At 52.9% G+C, this 24889-nt stretch overlaps 1 protein-coding gene across 3 annotated transcripts; it reads right to left on the bottom strand.

The window, feature by feature from the left end:
- Positions 1-1194: 1194 nt before the first annotated feature.
- On the bottom strand, positions 1195-22143 carry TFAP2A (transcription factor AP-2 alpha). Of its 3 annotated transcripts, XM_082015569.1 has the most exons (8): positions 18852-19069; positions 15550-15576; positions 13866-14300; positions 10871-10922; positions 8929-9160; positions 7785-7903; positions 5330-5471; positions 1195-3747 (listed from the first exon to the last, which is right to left on the bottom strand). In XM_082015569.1, the coding sequence occupies exons 1-8, from the start codon at positions 18900-18902 to the stop codon at positions 3459-3461; spliced, it is 1347 nt and encodes a 448-aa protein (XP_081871695.1). In that variant the 5' UTR covers positions 18903-19069; the 3' UTR covers positions 1195-3458. The 3 variants fall into 3 exon arrangements, with proteins under 3 accessions (XP_081871695.1, XP_081871694.1, XP_081871693.1); XM_082015568.1 differs by lacking the exons at positions 15550-15576; positions 18852-19069 and adding an exon at positions 22002-22143; XM_082015567.1 differs by lacking the exon at positions 15550-15576 and having other exon boundaries at positions 18852-20228.
- Positions 22144-24889: the final 2746 nt, after the last annotated feature.

Consider the following 24889-nt stretch of genomic DNA (forward strand, 5'->3'; position numbering starts at 1 on the left):
AAATAATAGTAATAAAGAAATCTACACGAGGTCATTCCATTTCTGTTTTCTGGTGGCTTGCTAATGCAGCAGCAGGATACTTAAAATGCGCTCTCCTAGCATAAAGTAGCTAATTATATCTTAAAAACATTATTTATTATGACCTTATAATGTTCCAGCATAAGACTGCTTTCTACGTTGCCCAGTATAAAACGATTATATTGGGTACAGGTTTCAAAAAGTAACAAGCATCTGTAAATCCAGATATGAATGAATGGTATTTAATAAGATTGTTTTCGTTTAAAAATGAGTATTTATGTGTTGCTGTAGAAAGAGCAGCAATGTATTGCTGTTTATGAATGCTATTGTGCCTGAGGTTAGGATCCCACACACAATCTGAGATGCAGCCAAGAAAAACAGCCCTGATAGACAATGCTTCACTTCACCTGCTACAATACTGTGCATTTCATTTATGTCAAGAATATGTACAGTTAGGGTTCATTCACCTCATTATTTTGTTACATCTACTTTACAGTTAACCAGTCTCTCTTGGAAATAATAAATAACTGTTTTTAAAACAATTGCAGCTTTGCATTCAAAAGATCTCCTTTCAATTTATAGGAAAAAAATATTCACCATTTTTATAAACTGGCTGGCTCTCGAAAATAGAATTTAGACTCCACCAACTCTCCTTCTGCTTGGCAAGATTGATTTTACACTGCCTTCCGTAAGTAGATTACCAAAGCAAAATGAAACATCTTGGGCTTTATCTAATGCTTTGCTTCACCAGCCCTACCAAACGTCAAAATATATGAGCAAATGTTAATTCTCTTTGCAGCTTTACTGTAAACACCTCCCTTAACCTCCTCAGTTTCTGCCTGAGCAAAAAGGGGGAAAAAGGAGAGAGAGACAGAGAGTCAGGGAGGGAAGGAAAGAGAAAAAGAGAAAAATCAGCCTCCACCACCAAAATATCATCAGCACTTAAAGGAGACCATCTCTTTAAAATGCCTTTACGTTCTAAACTGCATTAGCCTCCCTTCCTATGATATAATATAATCCAGCCTGATCCTGACTTCACCTACCCCCTGGGCCAAAGAAAATAGATTCGAAGTCTGAATTCTCACATGTTTTTACAGCCCATCTTCAAGAAGTACACTCCATTTTTTTTTAAAGCAAACTTGCCTATTTTACAACTGGTTTCCACAAGACGGAACTCAAGATAAAAATTTCAGTCCCTTATAAACTGACACGACCATCTCAAAATGTCAGTCTGTGCATTCCAGTAAAACACGAACCATCAATCAGAAATAATCTGTCTCCTGCAAGATTTCACTAAAGTTCACAACCGTGAGATGATTTTGTTGGCATCGACTACAGAGCTTTTCTTTTTTCTTGAGGAGGAGGGAGCACCCGGATCTGATTCACCAGTATACAATTTTTTTTTCACAGCACCTAATTTTCAGCATTTGCTCGGTAATGATTCTTTTAAAAATGTCCTGCTCAAGATAATGTTTTTTTTTTTAATCTCCACTCTCCGGTAGGACAACTACATGTACAAAATTGTATAGGCTTATAATTCTGCACACTATATATAAACATAAATAAAAACCTAGAGGTCAACATAAATAAAATAAAACTTTATTTTTTAAATAAAATTATGTTTTGGTTAAAGAAAAGATAGTGTGTCATTTTGTTAGTAGTACAGACAATTTTTTATCCAAAAGAATACATTGTGCTTTATTGTGTCATTTGTCTGAATACAGACTCAGTGGAATATCTAAATGATACCCTGCTCTGAACTCCAAGTTGAAAGTAAGTTTTTATTATACTTGAGGGAAACAATGGGTTCAGCTGCTTATTGCAAGGAGCAATTGTCAAGGGAGAGTTAAACTCAATTACTGTAACCATACTGAATAAAAAATACTGCCAAGAACAAAAATACGCCTGGGTAAAGACAGCCACTGAATAAAAAAATCGACATAAAGCGTATCAAATATTTATTTATCTGGGCAACAAAGGACTATGATACATTGATAGGCATGGAAACTACTGCCGGCACAACTCAATACAATACAACTATAACTGCTTCCAATATGGCCAGTGGAAATACAGGATACCAGGTGGTCCCGAATGTTTGAAGTTCTTTGGGAAAAAAAAAAGAAGAAAAAAAGGAGAAAAAGAAAAACAAAAGAAAGGGAGAAAGAAAAAAAAAGGGGGGGAAAAAAGGAAAGAAAAGCTAAATCTTGTTTTAAAAGACAACATTAATTTATTGCTCTGATGGTGTTTTCGGGAGAAGGACAGTGGATGAAAATAACTTCTTCTTTCATTTTCCACAACACATAAGGGTTGTAAAACCACTAACATGTTTAAAAACCTTGCCAGGGTCCAACATCACTTAATTTTATCTTCAATGAGAAACTAAATGTCATACTAATTATATATAAAAATTCATGTCTTTATTTGTTCAGCTGCTTCATTGTCGCCTTTAACATGCTACAACAGGGCTAAAAATGATGAATCCCAGAGAAAAACCCCCAAAAAACCTCTGATATCTAAATAAGTACCATGAACCACATGATGAACTAAGAGGGGAAGATTTAAAACCCACTAAACAAGAGGTAAACGAGATCACCAGATAAATAAAAAAAGGCTTAAAACAGACTCACCATATTTACAATTCCCATTAAATTACACATAAATAAATATATACATACATGAACACTGATTCCCTTATATAATAACCGTGAATCGTGTTGCAATAGAAAGTTCAAGTTGGTCGCTTTACCTTGGACAGGAAAAAGTTCTACAACTGAAGATATGACATGGAACTGCTTGTGTTTTGTGTTCAAGTTTATTCACAATACTGATAAAATGTCATCAGTCCTTTTTGCCTTTTGTTTGTTTGTTGTTGCTCTTGTACTTTTTTCGCTTTTTTTTCATTTTTAATATGGCTACAATCTTAACTGAAGTTTATGTAAGGGAAGGTGGTGATTCAGTCCGGTGAAGCTCATAGAATTTTTAAAGTATTATTTATTTCTTTTTGTTGATTTTTTTTTAAATTTTTAATATATTTTTAGAAAAAAAAAGTCCTTTTCTTTTCCTTTTTTGTTTTGTTTTTGTGGGTTTTTTTTCCTCCTTTTGTTTTATTTAAAAAAAAGTTCACAAACTCAAGACAGAACTTTTTTTTTCTTTGCTGGCTCCGTCCCCCTGTTCTGTTCTCTTAGGCTCCAAACTGGGGTCAAACGATGGTGGCGGCGGGGAGAAGGGGAGGAAGTTAAGAGGGAGCAAATGGAAGAGTGGATGCTGGGCAAGGGCGTGGGGAGAGGGCAAAGCAGTCCTGCAGAGTCAGAGAACAGGGCTGGCAGAAGGACGCTCATTCTGTTGCTGTAGCCTGGGGTGCTGGGTGCAGGGAGAGGGAGGAGGGAGATGAATGGATCGATGGGCTATGAGGGGGAAGGGAGAGGAGGAAGGGGGGGTCCTCACTTTCGGTGCTTCTCCTCTTTGTCGCCGCTTTTGGTGTTGTTGTCTGTGTGGCTGTTGGGATTGTTGCTGAGGTACATTTTGTCCATGGCCTTGAGTGCCTCGGTGAGATAGTTCTGCAGGGCAGTGACGGCGGCACACACCGCCGGGCTCCCGAAGCCGTGCGAGATGAGGTTGAAGTGGGTCAGGCAGCTCTGGATGCCCGGCTCCAAAATGGGGTTGGGCCGCGAGTTCCCCAGGGGAGATCGGTCCTGAGCCAGCAGGTCGGTGAACTCTTTACAGATCTGTCTGTAGCACAAATGGAGCAGAGAGACAGAGGGAGGGAGGCAGGGCGGGAGGGGAAGAGAGAGGGAGAGCAATGAACTGTCACTGGCGGCCGCAAAGCTGGTGCACGCTCCCTGCTCGCTGACACAAGCCCCTGGATCAAGGGGCTGCTGCCCCCGAGCGCACACACACACTCTCTCACCGCTCCCACTCCTCTCTACGCATCCTTCCCCCCGATTCCCGTGCCTCTGCGGCACATGTAAACCTCCTCCTGTCCCCTCACGTGCGCTCACGACCAAGCACATGCATCATGACCACACACACGCATCATGCCCCGGCCCCAGCCAACACACAGACAAATAACAGGCGCACAGGGACACACACTCACACACCCCTCCCACATACCCCTGACAAACACTCATCCCTGCCCAGCTGGGTTTCAGAGCAGACAGGCAGTCTAAAGTTCCCCAGCAGGGTGGAAGGGGAATGGGGCGCCGTATCCAAAGGGAGGTTCAGGGATTTATCCACATCTTGGAAGAGCCCTCTTTTTTTTTTTTTTTTTTTTTGGAAATGGAGAGAGCCGGGGGCCTCTTCCTTCACAAGGCTAAAATATGCCTGTGGGTCGGGAAGGAAGAGTGAGGGCAGAGAGGGGACTCGAGGCTTTAAATTAGGGTATTCTGAAACGTTTATATATGTACATCTCTATCTCCAAACCCACAGGGACGTTCCCACAGAGGGGAAGGCGGACGCTAACTGGGGTCTGGAAATTTCCTTGCATGGGGTTGGGAAGAGAGGATACAAGGGCACGGTGCAGAAGTTAGGTTATATCATCCACTCGCTGCACAAATGGTTGGGGAAATAGCACACCTTATAGCAAGAAAGCTCACAGCGGCGTGTTGAAACAGTTTGTATTCTAAAAGCCGCGTTGTATCTTCCAGCCATAAAGCGGCTCCCATCTTCTGCCTGCGCCCTCTGGCACTGTGCCCTTTGGTGACACCTCCAGTGGTAATTAAGGGCTACTAAACAACCCTTTTAATTTCCAGCAAACATATCAAAACAATCATTTTCTTTTCACGCACCACCTGGAAGTCTAGGCAGCCCCATCAATGATAAACTCCGCTAGCACTTTAACTGTGTACAGACTGCCGCTTAAAATATATTTTTAATATCCCTATATTCACTAAGTAACAGAGCTGCTTAGGCAGAAAGAGCCATTGCCGATTTTAATGAACTGAAATGAGTTTAATGTGCCAACTTTATTTTACTGTCAATGGGAAGCCTTCCCCCTCTACCTAAATTGATAACAGCTAAGTGAAAGGGCCCAGAAAATGTTTTGCTCTGAAGAATCACTGCTTTTTCTTTAACTAAACCTCCACCCACAATTTCCACGACTCCCTTTCAAGGTAATCTGCACGAACAGACTTGATGGAAACCAAGCGGGGTTATAGAGTTCTCCTATAGCAGGAGGGCAAATACACCCCCTCACAATCTGCAAAACCATCAGCCACTGGCTATGTGGCAAACGCTCACAAATAAAAGCCCCAAACCTGGGTTTGTCGCCCTCCCCTCACTTCTGAGCAACATGCCAGAAAGGTAAATGTCTTACTTTGTAGCTAGAAGCATGTTTTTTCTTGTGACTTGCTCGTTTGGATCGGAATGTTGTCGGTTGAGAAATTCAGCTACTGCTTTGGCAGGAAATTCTGTCTCACAAACGTACCCAAAATCTCTAGCTAGATGTACTGCTTCTCCTGAAAAGGGAGGCACGGGTGGGGATGGGAGGGAAACACACAGCTCGTCAGTACACATCACAGAGGCAAAAATCCATTAGAAAAAAAAAAGCGCTACATTCTGCTTGGGCTTTTCTTTTAAAAGGCTTGGACCTTTTTTTCTTTGAAAAAGGTAGGGTAAGAAATGCTAATCACATCTTATCTTGCAGGAGTTTTCTTTGCTTCGGTGGAGGGCAATGCAAATGTGTATTTTCATGACAATCGTTCCAAGTGAAATCTCGCATAAGAATTTTTTAAAGTTTACATTGACTAACAAGATGTCTTTCAGACAGGCAGGCTCCATCCACCTAGAATGTGTGCTTAGCTTCACATATCCATACCTATACACAGCCATTTACCTACATTTCATTCACAGCTATTTGCTCTGGAAATGTTGGTTTGCCTCAGCCACGTCTCTATATTCTTTTGCAATGCATCAATGATTAATATTGATCATAATTACTCCTAGAGCTCTTCTAAATAAAATGCATTAAACAGCTAAGTGTTTAAAATTTAACTTGATCGCATATAATTATATGTTCACCCCCAAACGATTAACCATGAGAATTTTAGGGTCATTCCACCGAGTCTGTCTGTTTTGTTGATTTTCAAATCTTTGGTTTTAATTTCCTGAACCAGTTGGTTTTTACTGCAGGGCTTCCTGCCATTAGCTCTAGCTCCGGAAGAACGCATGCGCCAATTAGAGCTTCAAAGCCTCAGTCCAGTGAGCTTGTTTCCATAAAATGGAGCGGATCATAAACAATAACAGTACTCTAGAAACTGCCTCATCGCTACAGGACTCAAAGCTCCAGCAATGTTTATACTATCACCCCCCCCCCCCCCAAATTAGCCAGCATCGCTAAGTTATCAGGCCTCTGGTTTTGGGGGTTTTTTAATTGAAAAAAAAATCATTCTTTTAAAGCCCTTGTATGTGAAAGACAAACAGAACAATAGATGACCATAAAACCTTCTCCATATTCATTAACATCACAAATAATGTTAAGCATCTACTAAATCTAGACTTTTTACGAGTTTTCCACTCGTGATTTTTTTACCACAGCATGTCGATGCAATTGCAAAGCCTTTTCAAAAACATGAAGATGCAGTCATTTTCAACCAGTATAAATATAGTGCAGCCACTAATCCTGATGTTTAAAAAAATGAAGCCTGGCATTGCGCAGTGCTTCTTTCCCCATCCCTTTGAACATGAAACATTTCTCGCAGAATGCGAAGCGACGACAGAACAAAGCAACAAATTCCCTCCTACACAACCAAACTTAAGCTAAACCTGCACGGCCCAGGCTGAGCTTAAAACCGCCATGCAGACCGAAACTGGTCTAAAATGCAGTCAAACCCATAACTGAGGGGAAAGGGGGAGGATCTACTTGCTGGACTTGGGCTTACTTTGTGCCAGTTGGTGTGACACAGCAACTGCTTCAAGACTAAATGACTGCAAACTCTTGAGCTTCCCACCTCCCGGTTCTGACAGCACAGGGCAATCCCAGGCGTTAAAAGTAAGTTGCACCTTTTCTGGCCAGAGCAAAGTAGAGGAGAACGATGCAGCCAAGGGAACATGTGTTCTGAAAATGAGAACCAAAAGGGAGGGGAGGGGGTGCAACTTTGAGGATTTCAGGACACCATTAATTCATGGCTGAGGTCAAGGATTCCCAAATTAATTCAGGAAGCAATGGTCACGCATTTCTCAAATGCAGATGTCAGAAAGCTCAAATGATTTACTGTTATGTGGCTGCGGGCTGAGAGGGAGAACAAACTTAAAGTAGCTGCAGTTTCTGACATGTAAAATTGCTTGGTTGTCCACCTGTGGCAGAAAGACAGCAGTAGAGCTTTCGAGGCTGTGCTCGCTCTAACTCCCAATTCAACACTCAGGGGTCTCTTAGGGGCCTGAGCCCACAGCCCCCATTCGCAGGGATCCTTCCCATGCTGCTCCCCACTGAGATCCACTTACTCTGGGGAGGGATTACTCACTTGAATAAGGGAACAAGATGAGGCCCTGAAAACGTCTAGCTCAAGAGACTTAAAAGCAAATAAATGGCAGAATGCAATGCTGAGTCTGCAGGACTTACACAAGCCCGTTTCAGGTTAAAACAAAAAAAGCAAAGGTTATTTTTTTTTTCCTGAGGCATAGAAAATAACTCCCTTCCAATTTCCAACAAGCAGCACTGACTTGGGGTTCAAAAAAAAATCCCAACAACCCAACACCAAGTCTTCTCCCGTTAGGCAAAAGCAACAGGCACATTTTCCAAACGAGCCCTCCCAGCTCTTTGAGTCACTTACCCTCCACGAGCGACGTGAGCAAAGTAACGTTAGCAGCTTTACGCCTCCCGGCAGGCAGGTTTAATCCTATTTTGTCCAGTTTCTCCCTCAGAGATCTCCCTCCGTTTTTAGACTTCGCCCTGCTCCACACAGAAAGGTATTGAGAAACAGGACGGGTGGGGGGCACCTGCTCCCGCTTTGGCTCCCCCCATGGGTTGCCCCGACACATCGCCTTCCCGTGGAGGGGAGCGAAGGGTTTTGGGGGGTGGGGGCATGATTGTGGGGGGCTGAAGAGTGACTGTTGCTGAAAGCGGAGTCTCGGACATGGGGATGGCACTTTGAACGTCTGGCTCCACGTCCAGGGAACTGGGGCCCTCACAGAGGGCCAGATCAGCCCCCAGGCTGGTGGGGAGCCCTAGGCACATCATGGCCAGGCCTGGAGCCCTGAGGCAGCCACCCAAGCTCCCAAAGCGCCACGGACCCGGGGGCAGCTTCTCCCCACAGCCCCCAGGAGGAGGCCGATCAGTGAGTTCGGCAGTCCCCTTTACCGCCACAGAGCATCGCGGCCCTCAATGCTAATCCCTACACGGCCCATCTGCAGCTTTTCGGCCGAGCCGGGCCGAGGAGGTGGGAGCTGCCTTAATTAATCCTGGATGTTATTCCCCGCCCGGGCGCTGCGTAATTGCCTGGGTGAGGCCGCAGGCCCGGCGCGGCGGGCGGCGGGGTGGGTGCTGGGCGCAGGGCACACGCCGGTAACCTCCCCGCTCCTGGGGGGGGGTGGGGGGTGTGCGGGGGTGGGGGGGGGTGGCTCATCGCCACGCGGGGACAGGGTGACGCGGGGCGGGGACACGGACGGGCCGCGCTGCTGCCCCTGCCCTCGGCCCAGGCAGCGCGGGGCGTGCGCGCGGGGACGAGGCCACACAAGGCCGCGCGTTGCCATGGCCACAGCGCCCACCCCCTCGCCGCGCTGCCCCGGCGGCCGCGCGCGCCCCGCCCCCTAGCGGCGGGCGCCGCGCGTGCCCCCCGCCCCCGCCGCCCCGCGTGGGCTCCCCCCTTCCCCCCCCTCCTCCTCCTCCTCTTCCTCCCGCCCGCCCGGCCCGGCCCGGCGGCAGCGGGCGTTATTCGCCGCCGCCACCCCGCCTCCCTGCGTCCCCCCGCCCCTCACCTCCGGAGCACTCCGCCCAGCAGGGAGGCGTTGAGGCACTCGGGCGGCGAGAGGCGTCTCTGCACTTCCGCCACCGTGACCTTGTACTTGGAGGTGGAGCTGAGCAGCGAGAGGCGGCCCGGCACCGAGCAGAAGACCTCGTTGGGGTTCACCACCCCGCCGAAAAGCGTGTCCTTGTTGATGGGGATGGAGGAGACGGCGTTGTTGTTAGACTTGGAGAGGGACACGGGGCCTGCAGGGAGGGAGGAGCAGGGAGGTGAGGGTGAGGAGCGGGCGGGGAGCCCGCGGGGCAGGGGGGAGCGGGGGCAGGCGAGGTCAGGGCGGCCGGCGGGGGCAGCCCTCCGCTCGCCGGGAGGAGCAGGGGGAGAGCGGGGCCAACCCTCGACCCCCAGCAAAGAAATTAAAAACAAAAACAAAAATAAAAACAACCCCCCTCCCCTCCTTTCCCCCCGCAGCCCGGAGCGGGCGCACGCCTTCGCGGGACTGGTGGCTGTTTCTTAAAAGGACGTCAGTACCGGCCGTGTTAGACGTCACGGGCGCCGCCGGGAGCCTTGCCCGTGGAGGGCGGGCTGTGCCCGAGGAGCGGCGGCAGCGCGGCGGGGAGCGGGCGCAGGGTACCGGCGCCCCCCCCCCCCGGGACATCCCGCCCCGCTCCCTTCCCCGCGCGCAACTTTCGACGTGGAAACCCCCCGCCCCCCCGCCAGGGCAGCTGAGGAACCGGCACGCGTGTCCGCCGCCAGTCGCGCCCCAAAATTCCGGCGCGGGCGATCTGTCGCCATCCCTTTCTCCTCCGCCCTACCCCGCTACTCTTGGCGGGCGCAGTCCAGCCCGAGCGGGGGGCTCCCTCCGTTTTGGATAGATCGCTTGTGACATTAATAGCTCTGGGAAGGCTAATAGATACAACAGGAGTTAAACGAACTCTTGAGATTACTAATAAAAGAGCCAATTATCATGTCGACTTGGAAAGAGCATCTCGTAAGATTTATCCCCTGCACATCTAATTTGACGTGACAAAGGCTTCACAGGCGGGGAGGGGGGGTTAAAAAAATTAAACTTTTGGGCTCGCTGGCTGTGCAGCCGCGGGGGTTAGCGAGGAGAGGGGCTTTGCCCAGCACCCTGCTCCGGCGGCGGCTGGGGTACCCAAATTCCAGGCACAGCCGTGGCACCCCTGGGAGCGGGCAGCAGCTAACTACGCCTTCAGCCCCGCCGCTTTTACGCCAGCAGCAGCTCCCTGCGCGGGACCTAAACCCACCGCTCCACACCAAGACCCTCTTTTTGCAAACGGCCCTCGCGTGCCACCTTTCCCAATCCTTCGGTCGTCCGGAGAAAAGACGGGCAAAGAAAACTGACTGAAAACACGCCGTAAATATTTCGCGGGATTCGCGGAACGGTTTCCAAGCCATTCAATCCCAAGTGAAGCAAGCGCACAAAGCCAACGAAAACCAAAATCGCCCGGACGGGCAGACACCAGTCTCCAGCATCTTGCCCCTTGCTCCCCAGCAGCCCGCCTCATCACCGCCGTGATTTAAATAAGAAAACCCGAAGAAACGGGAACAACCGTTTTCTCTCTCATAGCCCCGACAGCGATCAGACCCGGCCGCCCAGCCAGATGCACGGGGCAAACCCCGAGACCGAACTGTTTGCCCATGCACAAAAACACCGGCTCGGATTTTCTGGGTAATCTGCTCACGTTTTCCCTCGTTTAACGACAACAATAATTAAAACACCCGGAAAAAGTGGCCATTTAAAGAGGGCGGATTTCAACTCGCCATCGCCCCTTGTCTTTGCCTCCAACGTTTTGGCCAACAGTACGTGCCCGGGGAAGGGACCGGGGGGGGACGGGGGGGGGGGAGGCAGGCCGGGTAAGTCGTGTCCCCCCCCCCCCCGCGAGTAGTCCCCAGCCTGTGACGACATGTTCGGTATGCGCAAGGAAACGGCTTACCTTTCTTAATTACAGTTTGATCTGGGATGTTAATACCGGGGTCTTCTACGTGCTGCAACAAAAGGAACAGGCAGGGCTGTAAATGCACAACCACAACAAAAGGCGGGGAGGGCTGGGGTGCGGGAGAAGTTGTGCGTGTCGCCCCCCCCTCCCCGGGCGCGGTGCGGGGAGGGACACCAACAGATCCTGCGGCGGGGTGGGGGGGACGGGACGCGGGATTGGGGCGGGGAGGTGAGAGATTTTCCTTTATCGGGATGACTCTTGCGTCCTCCCCCCCCTTCCCCCGTTCCCCAAGAAGAAGAAAGAAAAACAAGATAACAAATCACCCCCACACCTCCGGGGCCCGCCCGGCCGAGTCCCACACGCGAGTGGCCTCCCGCCTCCCTTCCCGCCTCGCGGGGGTGGGGGGGAAAGCACAAAGGAAAGGGGGGCCGATGCGGGGCCGGGGGGGGGCGGCGGGCTGCCCCACGCACCCCCACGATTGTCCCCTCGCAGGTTCCGCGGTCGCGGCTACAGCTGGGGTTCGCGCGGCAGAGTCACGACGTGATTAGAAAGTCAAATGAAATCGCGTTTTCTAATTCCAAAAACTGACAGGCAATATAATGTCTGGCTGTGTTTACAAATTAACACCAGTGCTGCTGAGATAGAAGATTTCGCAATCGTTACAAAACCCAGGCATTACCATTTAAAAAACTATTACTTCCTTCTCTAGTCTTTGTCCAACAATAATACTGATTCTAACATTTTCCATTCTGTCTTGGATTTATGCTCCTGTTAATTGTGCCTGATCTCAATGATTCCGGGTGGATGGTACTAAGTTGCTTTATTACAGGTTTTATTATACTCAATGCTCTCATTTGTAACTTGCCTAAAGTGCTTCTGGATTTAAGTATAATTAAATTGAGAAATGTTCAGAAATGACTACTGCTGCAGTTCTTGTGTTTTAACTATATGGGGAAATATGATCCCTTTATGCATGCACCCTAAACCCATAAAGTAAATGTAGTGTGGCATAATACTTTTATTTGTGTTATTTCTGCACATATTCCATACAGGGAAGACTGTTAAATTTAAAATCCCACAGAGATATTTATGATTAAATAATTTTCCCCATCTACTTGATTTTCTTAAATATTTAGCGGTCGTTTTTATTAAAGATTAACTGTTGCAGCAACGGAAAAATTCAAAACCAACCCTTTCCCAACACAGATTTCTGTAAAGGATTTTTTTTTTTTTTTGCATCGTTAGATAAAATACTCCTAAAAGTTACATCCTCTTATTTTTTACTCTTTCCTTCATGCAGCCTGCTGATTCAGTTTTACAGACAAAAAAAAAAAATTGGCTGGGCTGGTTTAAGGATTTAAACCAGATGGCATTTGGTTTTCACAAAGTATAGCAATGCTATTAATTCATAGATCCCTGAAAGGCAAATCAAACGATTTGTACTTAAAATATCTGCAGAGGAGGCTTCCCGAATCAGCCCACTGCTGTGGAGCACTCTTGAGGAGAGGGAAGATTCAAGAGAACGTTTTAGGTCACGTTCCTCCTACAGCAATCAGGGGCTTGCAGTCAACAAATTAGTTTATTCTTGCTATTGCCTCCATGTTATTTTATATCAAGTTTAAAGAATCGACCTGCTTTTAACGGATCCAAATTGGTTACTAAATCCTCCACTTTGGGAAACGTATGCGTTTATTGCAAAACTGCTAAACATAACCAGCAATTTTCTGTGGCTAATTTAGCCAGATGAGCGCTGTAATAAATTCACTGGTTTTTTCCCTGAGTATAATTTACAAAAGATTTCAAAATGACCCCCAAAAATAGGTAAGTTCATCTGAACATTATCCTTGCAATACGAAACTGTACTCATTAAACTGTCAGCGAATATATTGTTGTAATATTTGATCCTGTAATTTGGGATGGCATTTCAGCAAAAATCACATCCAGATACCGCAACTCCCTCCTCCTCTTTCCTCCTGCAAAGTCGAGCAGCTTCAGTCCCTTTAGCACGAGCTCTGTGGGCTTTAATAAATTTATTGCCGTGTTCTAATTCCATTTTCGGGGAGAAACCCAGAAAGACGAACTTTGATCGCAACCTATTGCGCGTTGCATGAAGCTCACTTTCCAAACGGAACAATAGCCCTGGCTTGCTTTGTAAATAGCCTGAGCGCTAATGTCATGCTTAATTAGAAATAATTTTTTTTAAATCTACATTTATCGATAACAGAATTAGGACCCCCAAAATTATGCATCCTCCAATAGGCTCCCGACATTTAATTTAATATAGGGTGTAGCAGGTCTGGCTCGAATTTGATAACCTATAGCTAATGATTTATGAGGTCATCCCTTTGCACCGCCGCTAAAAGAAGGCGGCAGCGTTTTAATATACCTCTTCCCTGATTTGTCAATTAATTCCTTTAGAGAAGAGGAACTGCCCGTATCCTCTTACAACTTTAGATGTCGTTAGCCCATATGCCAATTCTGTAATCACGGGAAAACCGATTCTCCCTTCTTAGGCCACTTTCACCCACTTTTTTTTTTTTTTTTTTTTTTTTTTTGCCTTCCCCTTTTACATTTGCCTCGGAGGACATTTAATGAGATCTCGCGTTTCAGGCTCGTGTTTTTCCCAAGGCAGCGAGAAATCCCCAAATGCCCGGCCCTGCGGTGATATTATATATTCTTCCAATCGTAACAGCTTATTGTCATTGAGAAGGAAAGATATTGTTAACGATGACAGTAATTTGATTTATTTCTATTTTAGCGGGCGCGTTAACGGGGAGGCGTCGCGCAGGGACGAGCTGCGAGAACCCATTGTTCTAAGTGGGGGCTTCGCCTTTCCCTGAGTGGGGGGTGTCTCTTCTTCCCTCCTCCTTATTTAATTTTTTTTTGAGGGGTGGGTGTCCCATCCTCTCCCTCCCCCCCGAGATTGGGCTCCTGCGGGGAGGGGGACGGGGGAGAGGGGCGAGCGGGCCCCAGGGCAGCCCCCTTTGCTTACCGGCACGTCCTCGATGGCGTGGGGGATGGAGTGGAGGGGCAGGTCAGCCAGCCCCGAACCCAGCCCGTGGGGGGCGTGCAGCAGGTCGTCGTGCCGCCGGTAGTCCCTGCGTGGGTCGAGCCCAGATAGCTGGTGGGGTAAACCCCGGTGCGTGTGGAGCAGCCCCGTCTCCTGGCTCTGCCTCTGTCCCGGCCATCCTGGGTGCTGGGGCTGGGGCTGGGCGTGGAGGGGGTTGAGGCTGTAGGGGTCGTTGACGTGGGAGTAAGGGTCCTGAGACTGGGGGTAGATGGGCTGGTAAGGGGGGGGGAAGTAGGGGGGCTGGAAGTCGGCGTTGGGGGTGTGGGAGAGCGGCGGGGCGCTGGTGTAGGGAGACTGACCCACGGTCCCCAACTGGGGTAGCCGGGCTGTCCCGTTGCTGGTACTGTCGTGGCGCTCCTGGGGGGGGTGGGGGTGGGGGTGGGGGGAGGTGGAAGGGGGAGACGGGAGGGGGGAGAAAAGAAAAACAAAGATAAAGTCACAACCGTTTCTCCTCAAAATCGGCTTGCGAATTTTACCTATCGAGCAGAGATGGGCAATTCATCCGCTCCGAGGCGGAGAAGAGCAGAGCTGGGGATCTCTCTGCCTCTGATTTCCCCTCGCACGCAATTAAGAGGCAGTCTCGCTTTTTAAATAATAATAATAATAACGGCAATAATACCAACAGCAATAATAGTAACAATTATAACAGGACTGCTTACAGTAATTAATAAAACGTTGCGGCGATACAGCGTGGATTCCCAACAGATCGCGCCCCGGCATTTCAAGGAGCAGGTATTTCCCGCAAATAAAAACAATAATTCCTGATCGGGCATTATTAAAATAATCATTCTACCACGATCGCAAAATCCTCCTGCTGGCCCAGGACAGAACCGAGACGCTGGGATTACCGATCCCGCACCCCAAGAAAACCCTGGAAAACCCAAGCCCACTGCCATTTTGTTACCAGAAGACGCTGAAACAGGCTCTAAGCAAACCAGTCGTGTCACCCCCTCCCCGCCCCCGCGAGTTTTAGAAATATTTCGGGGTAAAGGGGCTGCCACGGCCCCCCACCTACGGGGAGGGCCGCCCCGGCGCCCGGCCGAGCTCCCCGCTGACCAGCGGGCGATTTCAGAGCGGAGGGGGCGGTGGCGGCGGTCGGGGAAGCGGCGGAATGCACCGGGAGCCGGGGGCAGCACCGACCGCCTCTGGCCCGCCGCGCCGGCGGCACCCGGCTGCGCCCGGGCGCTTCGGCACGGCCCCACCGGCTCCCGCAGCCCGACGGGGTATGTCCGGGGAAAAAGGCACGGCCTCGGAGGAGGAGGATTCAAGGGAAAGAGCCCGAAAAAGGGAAACGAGAAAGCTGAAAATATCCCTTTTGCAGGTGGCAAGGTGAAGAAATGGAAGCGGTAGGGTCCAAGCAAAGCCTTTTGCCGTTCGCTTGAAGCAGACCAAAAACAAACAAACAAAAAAAAAAGAAAAAAGAAAAAAAAAAAAGGAAAGTAGGGGGGGAGGTAAACCATAAACCACCGAATTTATAAAAATGAAAGAAAAAAAAAAAAGCCCTCTCAGGAAAGCTGGGTGCGAAACCCCGACCGCCACCGCCGACAACAATAGCAACACCCAGCACAGACCGAACCCCCTCCCAGAGAAACGTGAAGCAACTCACCATAGCCGAAAAACTGTGCACTAACATCTGCGAAGAGTCGGGGATTACAAGTCAGGGTAGAAAAAAAATAAAGAAAAAGAAAAAAAAAAAACAGGCAGAGGAGAGTGACCGGCGGAGCGCGCGGCCCCCGGCGGAGCCCCGCGGGCGCAGAGGGGCGCGGAGGGAGCGCGGCCGGAGCCCGGCGCTAGGCGCGGGCGGCGGGACCGGGGCGCCGGGGCTGCTCCTGCACCGCGGGCGCGCCACTATAATCCATCAGAACTTGCACCGATCGCTGCTGCCCTTCATCGGGTGTTGCCAAGGCGAGCGCTCTATCCTGGCGTGGTGTGAGGAGGCAAAGTTGGTTGCTTTTTTTTTTTTCCGCCTTTTTTTTTCTTTTTTTGGTTTTGTTTTTTAGCGTGTATGTGTTTTTTTCTTAATCCTTTTTTTTTTCCCCCTCTGTCTCTTTCTTTCTTTTTTCTCCTTTGACTTAGCTGCTGCTTCACTTGAGCTCCTAATAACAGATCTGCTGCCTTCCTGGAGACTCCTAATAGCAGATATTCATGACTATTAATATTACACGAATACTTAATAAGGGAAGAATGGCTGGAAATCGAGCGTGAAGCGAGAAGGCAACTCAAGGCAGAGCCTGTTCTAAATGACGTCCATTGAATGAAGAATCAGTGTATCTAATCAGAGACGGGGGAGAGGGAGAGGGAGAGAGAGACAAAAAGGGAGAGAGAGGGAGCGGGAGAGAGAGAGGGGGGACATGCTGCCGCGTCTGACGAATCACAGGGAAGGGGCAACATTTTAAAAGGTTGCAGGGCATGCAAAAGTGAAAGAGAAAGAGATCCGGAGAGAGGGAGAGGGTGGGAGCCGGGAGGGGGGTGGTGGGAGAGACGGGCAGGAGGAGAGAGGGGAGGGGGGCGCGGGATCCCCCCTTCCTTCCTCCCTTTCCCTTCGCTTCCCTTCCCCTCCCTCTCCCCCCTCCCCGCTCCCAGCCCCGCCGTCCTTCGCGGGCGCACCTCGGGCTGCGGCTGCTGCGCGTAGCCGGCCTCGAAGCCCAGGGAGAAGGGCGGCTGCTGGCTCCCCGCTTGCCTCTTGCCGCCCTCGGCCGCGCCGCCGCCGCCGCCTTTGCGCGGGGGGGGCTCCGCGGGGCCGCCCCCCCCCGCCGCCGCCGCCGCCCCGTCCATGCCTGCCCGGCGCCCCGCCGAGGGGCTCCGCGCCGCTGCCTCCGCCGGCTCGCCTCCTTGCCCCGCGTCCCGGAAACCGGCCGGGAAAGTTGGGTGGTTTTTTGGGTTTGGTTTTTTTTTTTTGGGGTGTCTCCCCTTTCTGGGTGTCAGCCCTTCTCCTCCTCTTCCTCCTTCGGTTCGAGCCCAGCGCTGAGGCCGGCGGGGCTGGGGAGCCCAAGGAGCATCCGCCGGGCTCCCCGCGGCCCCCCTCTCGGAGGATCCGGGAAAAGATTTGGGGGGAGGGAAGGGAAGAAGGAGGGCGGGAGGGACGCGGGGCGGGGGGGGGGAAGAGGGAGCCGGGAACAGAGGCAAGGCGAGAGCTTCTCCCGGCCCAGACAAGCCGGGGCCCCGGCGCAACCCGTCGGACTGGCTGCGCAACTCCCAGCAACTCCCTCAAACCGGCACCGCTCCACTCGCCCGCCGGCCCCCGACCCCCGCCCGCCGGCCCCCGCCCGCCCCGGGCGCCCGGCGCGGCTTGCCTGGCTTTTAATGCCCCTTTTCTTTGCTTTTCCTTTTTTTTTTTTTTTTAAAATCCTTTTAAAGGCAGGTCGTATCCCAGTCAGGGTACAGCCACCCACTTTTCCATCCTCCCTGCAAGTCGCCTCGCCTCGACTCCCAGGGAAAACACGGAGACCCCACCTCACACGCAGGCACAAAAAGCCGGCGGGGCTCGGCGGAGCGGCCGCCGCTCCCTCCGTGTTGAACAGCAACACCTCGCTGCAAAGTCCCATTAGCCCAAGGCAAACGAAAGCCATTGGCGACGAAATCCACACGCTCGCGTGTGTGCACACTGGGAACACCGATCCTGGGGGGAGGGAGGGGGAGAGCCACGCTTTCCTCCCAAAATCCATCTGAGGGATATATATAAAATCGTTTTTTCCGCTTAAAAAAAAAAAATTACAATAAATAAACCACCCCTGACACCTCATTCCTAGAAATCAAGCATCTGCCAGCGAGTGGATCGAAGAGCTCAGCTCCCGCACCGGGAAACAGCTTTATCCCAAACTCCTCGATCCGGGACTAAACCACCAAATTATTTTAGTCGTCGGTGAGTCTGGCGAGTCCTAAGCTACAGTATCGCCCACAGCAGCGGCAGGGCCGGGTGGGAGCATGGCCCCCCGCCCCCTTCGCCCCAGACATGCATATCGGCAAGGCTCCGCCGAAGCTGGGGGGGACTTTCTCGCGTGGGTCACGACCAAGTAACTGCGTTCATTTGCAAAGTGGAGTCCTTTATTGCGCGGTTTAAACGCACTGCACAGAGCAACTTTTGCGAAACGGGTGACAATAGTATTCGTTGGTTTGAGACTAGGCATGAGTCCCGGGCATCGCTCTTCTTTTTCCTCTTCTTCTCCTTTTTGCCAGATTAAAAGACATTCGCCTGTTTCTAAAAATACGGATGCACACACAGACACACAGAGAGATGCGCGCACACAATCTGTGCTGAACGTCTCCAAAACCAAGTAAGGTGGATTTTAATTTTTCTCTTTTTTTAAATTTTTTTTTTCTCCAAGTGCTTAAAATATTGTTGCTCAAAGCCGTGGGAGTGTGGCCCTGAAAATCAGGAGGCTGGGGGAACACCACTCCCAAATCCGTCATTTCAGTTCGGCGGCTGACCCCTGCAAATTTCTGCAGCTCGGTAATGATCAACCCGCGGCTACATCGAAAAGGATGAATTTAAGCGTCCGTCCTGAGCCAGTTTATTGGGATGCCTCGGGTACCTGGCATGTAAGGATAATTCGCTTCCCTTTGTCTCTTTGCCCTTTCATTCATCCATCCATCCATCCATCCATCCATCCATCCATCCATCCATCCATATGGATGAGCGTAGCATCCCACATAGCCTTATCTACGGAGGATCTATCTATAGACCAGACCGCCGCTGGATCCCGTTTGTCTCTCCCTCATACACCTCCGACAAAGCCGGGTTTCCACAAGCCCCGGAGCTCCTGGGGAAGGACCCCAGCCCCTCTCCAGCTGCAGGACCGGCAAGGAAGCCTGGCGAAAGGAGCAGAAGTTTTCCTAAACGGAATTGAGAGACGGAGGGATGCTGCAGGGCTCCCGCTCGCTCTGCCCCGGCCGAGGGAAGGCGCTTACCTCGCATTCCTCATACTTGATATTATCCGTCAGTTTCCAAAGCATTTTCATGGATTGGGGTGAGAGAGAGGGTTTGGGTCTCCCCTGCCTTTCCCTGGGGTGGCGGTGCCGGGGCGGCGTGGGGAGCGCGACTGGCGGCGGCTCTGCGGCAGCTCCCGTCCGCGCTCGGAGATCTCCCTCTAATGGTGGAAACTTTTCCCTTTTCCAGCTCTTTTTACCCACCGCCTAATCGCCTCATTAGCATATCAACAACAGCCCAATTGCTCGCCAGCACAACAACCTGCAGCCACGGACACAGGTAGAAAAGAGCCACGAGCAAAAAAAAAAAAAAAAAAAGAAAAGAAAAGGGAAAAAAAAAAAAAAGCTTTATCCAACACGCCGAGCCCCGTCGCTTAGGAGAGGGTGGGCAGCGGGCCCTGCCTGCCCTGCCTGCCCGCCGGGCCAGCGGGCTCCTCCCGCCCCGTGCCTCTGCCCGCCAGTGGGGAGGACAGTGGCCAGCCAAATCAAAGACGCAACCGTTCCTTCATCTGCAGAGTTTGGGCCTAGCCATGAAGCCAACCCCCCTTCCTTCCCCCCCCCTCTTTTTTTTTTTTTCCACTGGGTTTGAAGAAACCAAAGCGAGGAGAAACGAGACTTGGGTCTTGCTCTAGCGAGGTTATTGTGTGCGGAAGCTTCTGTTGCCCTCTGGATTTGGTTTGATCTTTTTGGTGGATATTTGAAAAGCTTCTTTCTTTTGTAAACTACTTCGTTCCTCTCGGCTCTGTTGGCTATTGGTCTTCAATAAAAAAAAAAAAAATAATGTACAACATAAGCTCCCAGGCAGAAGCGGACGAGCGGTACAGTGAATGCAGCAGGAGCCAAAAAAGCCTTTTGCAAGCACTTGAGCAAAGGGCCAAAACAATGACCATAACAAAACTTCGGTACTTTCTGAGGTAGAGCGCTTCGTTTGCTTAACAACATGCCGCTAAGTGGGGACGCGGCCCGCTGTCCCGGGGGGCTGCTTTTCCACTCTTCTCCCCTTTTATTTCCCCGGGCGCCCCAGCCTTGCTCCAGCCACCGAAAAGCTTCGTTTTCCCCAATTTTCTTCCCCCCTCACTCCCCACCGCGGATCCCGCGCCACTCCTAACGGCGAGGCATCCTCATTCCCGTGAGGCCGGCGTGTCGGGCCTGCCGCGACTCCCCACGCCCCGCCGATCCCCCCCAGGCGTCCCACGAAGCCGGGCATTCACGCGTGGGCGGGGAGCAGTACCCGGCTGTCCTGCCGCTCCCCGAACCTTCCCTCTGCCCTGTCGGCCTGGGGCACCCCCCCGGGGCCACCCCACGAGGCCGGGGGAAAAATCTACTGCTTCCAGTAGTAATGCCCCCTCTCCGTGGGGAGCTGCAGTGGGCCCTCGGGGGGGCCCGGCGCACGCGTCCCCGCGCCGGGAAGGGCGGCAAAGCCTGCAGGCTCCCGGGCCTGCTCCTTCACACAGACACATCTGCATCCACAAAACGGATTATTATTATTATAATTTTTTTTTCTTTCCCCTTCCCCCGTCCTCCGCCCCCCAATGCTCTTTTTCACCAGCGCTTTTGTCTGCAAGTGGCAGGAGAGTAAATTGTTGGTTTTGCTCCCATTGAGGCTCAAATGGAGCTGGCAGATTAAGCCTAGTTAATGCCCCCCGGGGGGGGTGGGATGAGAAAAAGAGGAGGGTACCGAAGGGGCCCGTCGTCCCGTAGCGCCGTCCTGGCGGAGCCAGGCCGGCCAGGAGAGCCTCCCACACGGGACAGTCTTCCACCCGCGGCCTCCCGTAGGCCAAAGGCCCGACCCTTCTCCCTCCTGTCCTTCAGCCCCGGCTGGGATGCAGGGAGCAGGAGGGGAGGGGGCGGCTGTCCCCACAAGACCAGCACGGGGCAGGGGGGTCCGCCCGCCCCCCCTGGCCAAGGCGCGGCGGGGAGAGAGGGGGGACAGGGTGTAAGGACAAGCCGGGAAGTGATTTTCGAGAGCCCCCAAATGCGATTACGTGAGAGTTGACTTGAGTGCGAAAAAAATAATTTTACAAATCCTCCTTTTGATCGTTTCTCCACACCGACCTGATAAAAAGGCACCAGTTCTAACTGCAAGAATAATTAAAAAGATATTTTTGTTTACTGCATTTTCTTCCTTCGCCCCCCCCTCTTTTTTTTATTTTTTGTTTATTGACGATTTACTGCTACCCCCCCAAAAAAAAGAGAAATAAGGCAGGAGAAGGACTTAGTCGCGAGATTTGAAAAGTTGGGAGCAGCAAAAGCAGCTAGGCTCCCAGCTTGAACTGGACTGTCCTGGGGGAAAAAAAAAAAAAAAAAAAGTCGTTTTCGGGAATAAAAGCCCCGGTTAGAAGAGGACGGCTCGTTTCCCCTCTCATTACCCCGGCAGAGCCCGAGCGGGGGGCTCGGCAGGCTGCCGGGATTTCCAAGCGTCTCCCGGTTTGGGAGCCGCCGTCACTCCACACGTGTCGGCTCGCCCGTGGTACGGGTGGGTCCACTCGGGTCCGCCGGGCTGGGCGAGGCCCCGGCGGGCCGCGTTTACCCCGCCTGGCCGCTTTCGCTGGTGGATGCCGCTTTTCCCTTCAGCTCATCCCCGCGGGGAAGCGCCTTCCACGGGCGCTCCAGGCGCGTCTACCGCTGCGTGGGACCCGGCGGTGTTATTTTTCCACAGGACGGGCCCGGGTGGGAACTCACAGCGACGTTTCAGCCCCCGCGGCCCGTTCCCGAAGCGCGACGGGCCCACGCCACGCGGCCCCAGCCCACGCCGGGGAGCTCTGCCCCGCCTGGGGGTCCGGCGCCCTCCGAGGGCAGCCCCAGGGCCACACGGCGGGACGGCGGCAGCCGCCAGCCCCGGGCAGGCCCACGCTGCCCGTCACCGGCCGACGCCGCGCGGCAGCCTACCCCCGGGCTGAGGCACCCCCGGCGGCAGCGCGGCCCTCGCCCCCTACGGCCACATCCCGCCGTCCCTGCCTGCTGCGGCCGGGCCCCGCCAGGGGCAGCTCCCAGCACGGGGAGCCCCAAAATCGCCAACCCCAACGTCAGGTTTGCCCCCCACCCCCGCGCCCTCCCGGCTCGTCACCTTTCCCGCTCCAGCCCTGCCAAAATAACAATACCCCCCGTCCCGGGCAGGAGAGGGGGCCTTACCTGCCAGTCCCCCATTTTGGCAAGGATAGACATCCTGGCTGCGGGCTCCGGATCCCCAGGTCCCTGCTGGTCATGGACTGCAAGGACGAGCCACCCGCTCGGAACGCCCGTGGGTAAATCCTCCCCTTACCTGCGCCGGGACTCTCTCACCTGGCCATAAAGAGCTGGGTGCTCCCTGCCCGCGCCTGCGCGCTGCCTGCGCGCTGCCCCCCGCCACCGCGCTCCCACGGCGCCCGGCCCGGCCCCACGGACCCCCGGGGAGACACCCCCACGGCCCCTCGGGCATGCCCCGGGCTAGCTGCAGCCGTCGGGCAGCTGCCCGTTTTTTGCTGCCCCTGACCCCGGGCGCGGGGCGGCTCTGCCCGCCCAGGTGCCTGCGACCGGGGTGGGGATGGGTGAGCCCCCCTCCCTCACACCCCCCCAGGGGGGCGGTAGGTTTCCTCGGGAGCAAGTTGCAACTGAGTGCGTGCCCGTAGCAATAATAATAATAATAATAATAATAATAATAATAATAATAATAATAATAATAATAATAATGATGATGATGATGATGATGATGATGATGATGATGATGATGATGATGATGATACAAAAAAGACAAAGCACCGGGGAGGGCCGAACTAGCCCAAGTGGGTAACGGAAGCGCTGCAAGTGGTCCGGGGGAAAGAAGGAGCCCCCAAGTGCAGACGAGGGGGTGGGAGGCAGCGGCCTGGGGGGTGATGGTTGCTCCCCCCGCCAGGAGAAGCCGGCCCGCGGCGACAGTCTGTGGCCCTGGGACCTCCCGGTGTCCGCACCCCTTGTCCCCGTCCGTGGGTTTTTGGGTTCCCCCCTCGGCGATTCAAGTGCAGAAGCGCCCTGGAAAGTTGCCAGGGTGTAGCACAGCTCTGATTTCACGCCCCGAAAGACAGGGAGCACGGCCCCTGCCCCATCTCCAGGGGGGGAGTGGGGGAGAAGCAGTGCTCCAGCTATAGGATTTGGGGGAGAGATGCAATTAATTTCCACTTCGCAGTTGCACAGCCATCCCTTTGCATATCAGAAACAGAGGAATGTGGCATCGTGTTCCAGGTGTGGGTCACTTGAAAGCCTCCTTAAAAGCCGGGGTGCATTGTCCCCCACTCGTGAGGCTGTGCCGGGTCGGGTCTCGGGGTCCCGGGTGGTCTCAGCCTCCAGCAGAGGGAAGGGGAGCGCACCCTCTTACCCTCACCCTAATTCCCTGGGGACCAGGACTGTACAGAAGGAGGGTCCGGCCCCGTCTCCGGGCAGGTGGGAGGGGGGCGGCGAGAGCCGGCCCCGCAGCCATTCGGCCCCGGGACAGCGCCGGGGCTGCGGGCACTTGATGCTCCGGCTCCTGCAGTGCTTGGAGGGGAGCTCCTCTTCACTCCTCCGCCCCAGAGAGGGATCGGACCCCCTCCTCCGCGGCGACCAGCGGCTCCTGCGCGGCGCGCTTCACACCGCCGCTCCCAGCGCCTTGCCCGCGGTGTACAGTTAGCGTCAAATTACAATAATTAGCCGGGCACCGGCATTTAATTACTCAGCCCTGCCCCTTTCCCACCACCCACCCCCTTACCACCCCCCGGTCCCGGCGAGGCTCCTGCTCGGGGAAGACACGGGACACAGGCAGCCCCGTGCAAAATGGGAGAGGGATAGGGAAGATGCGCCAAGTATTTTGCGGCTCTGGGACTCTGCCGCCTCTCCCTCTCTGCTACCCGGCCGCCCTGCCCCTCCGAGAGACGGCAGTTTTGGCCCCGTTACGATAATTTCAAATGCTACTGTTTATTATTATCATTATTATTAATAATTATTTTGCGGGGAGGCGGGGGAAGGGGAATTAATCCGATTTGAAGGTGGCCTTCGGCGAAACGTTGCCGGTAAACTTTGGCTGCCACGTTTTTGTTGTCCTCCCGCTGGGATCTTTCCTTTCTCCCTGCCTCCATCGCTCCTCACGCAGGGTTACCTCCCCCCGGGCAGGGTCCGGCTCCCGCAGCCCGGCTCTGCCCTCCGTGCCTTGGCAGCCCCAGTGTAGCCCGCCGGCGGGGGGGAGGGGCAGGCTTTTTGGGGGCCACGGGGCAACCCCGGCTCTCATCGGGCTCATCCCTGCCAATTTTTTTTTGTTGTTTTTTTTTGTAGCCCAGGGGAGGAGAGCACCGGCTGTGCGTGCTGCTGAGCCCGGGGCGGGGGGGGTGTGGGTGCTCCTTTTCCTCTCCCCAGGGCGTTTGGTGACCGCACTTCGGGGCTTAATTGAGCTTCCCTTGGCCCGGGTGTTGAGAGGACTCCTTTCCCTCGCAGCCTTGAGAGAAAATTCGGCACGTAAAGGTGTGAGGAGGGGAGGGCTGAAACCACCCCACCCGCGATGCTGTCATCCCCGAGGTGCCGGCTCTGGGTCCTGCTTGCCCCCTCCCCGCGCGAAGGGAAGATGAGGCTCAGGAAACTTCTCTCCCCAGACAAAACAGTTTATTTTAAAGCAAAGACACCTGCAGCCCCCTTTTTTTTTCTTTTTTCTTTTTTTTTTGGTCTTTTTTCTTTTCCTCCCTCCCTCTTTGTCACACCGGCTGCTGGTTCACGGCTCGGCAGTGGTTTTGGCAGGTGGATCGCCGAGAGTCATCACGGGGCTCCATCCATCCCCTCTGACTGATTCCTGATGGACGCGCCGGGTCCCTCCCCGTGTGTCACTCCGCGGGCAGCAGCGGGGACAAAGCCCTGCCCGCTCCCTCCACCCGCAGCACCCTTTTGGCTAAACCCCGCTATGCACCTCTTCCCCTCTTCCTGGGTGGGAAGAGATGCATTTGGGAGGGCGTTCTCCCTGCCCGACGTCGAGTTTTTTTGCCGAATTACCGACGGGTCCCTGCACCCCGGAGCCGGGAGCATCCCCACCTGCCCCCGGGGTCCCC

This window comes from Phaethon aethereus, assembly GCF_964289735.1.
Source record: "Phaethon aethereus genome assembly, chromosome: 2".
NCBI lineage: Eukaryota > Metazoa > Chordata > Aves > Phaethontiformes > Phaethontidae > Phaethon > Phaethon aethereus.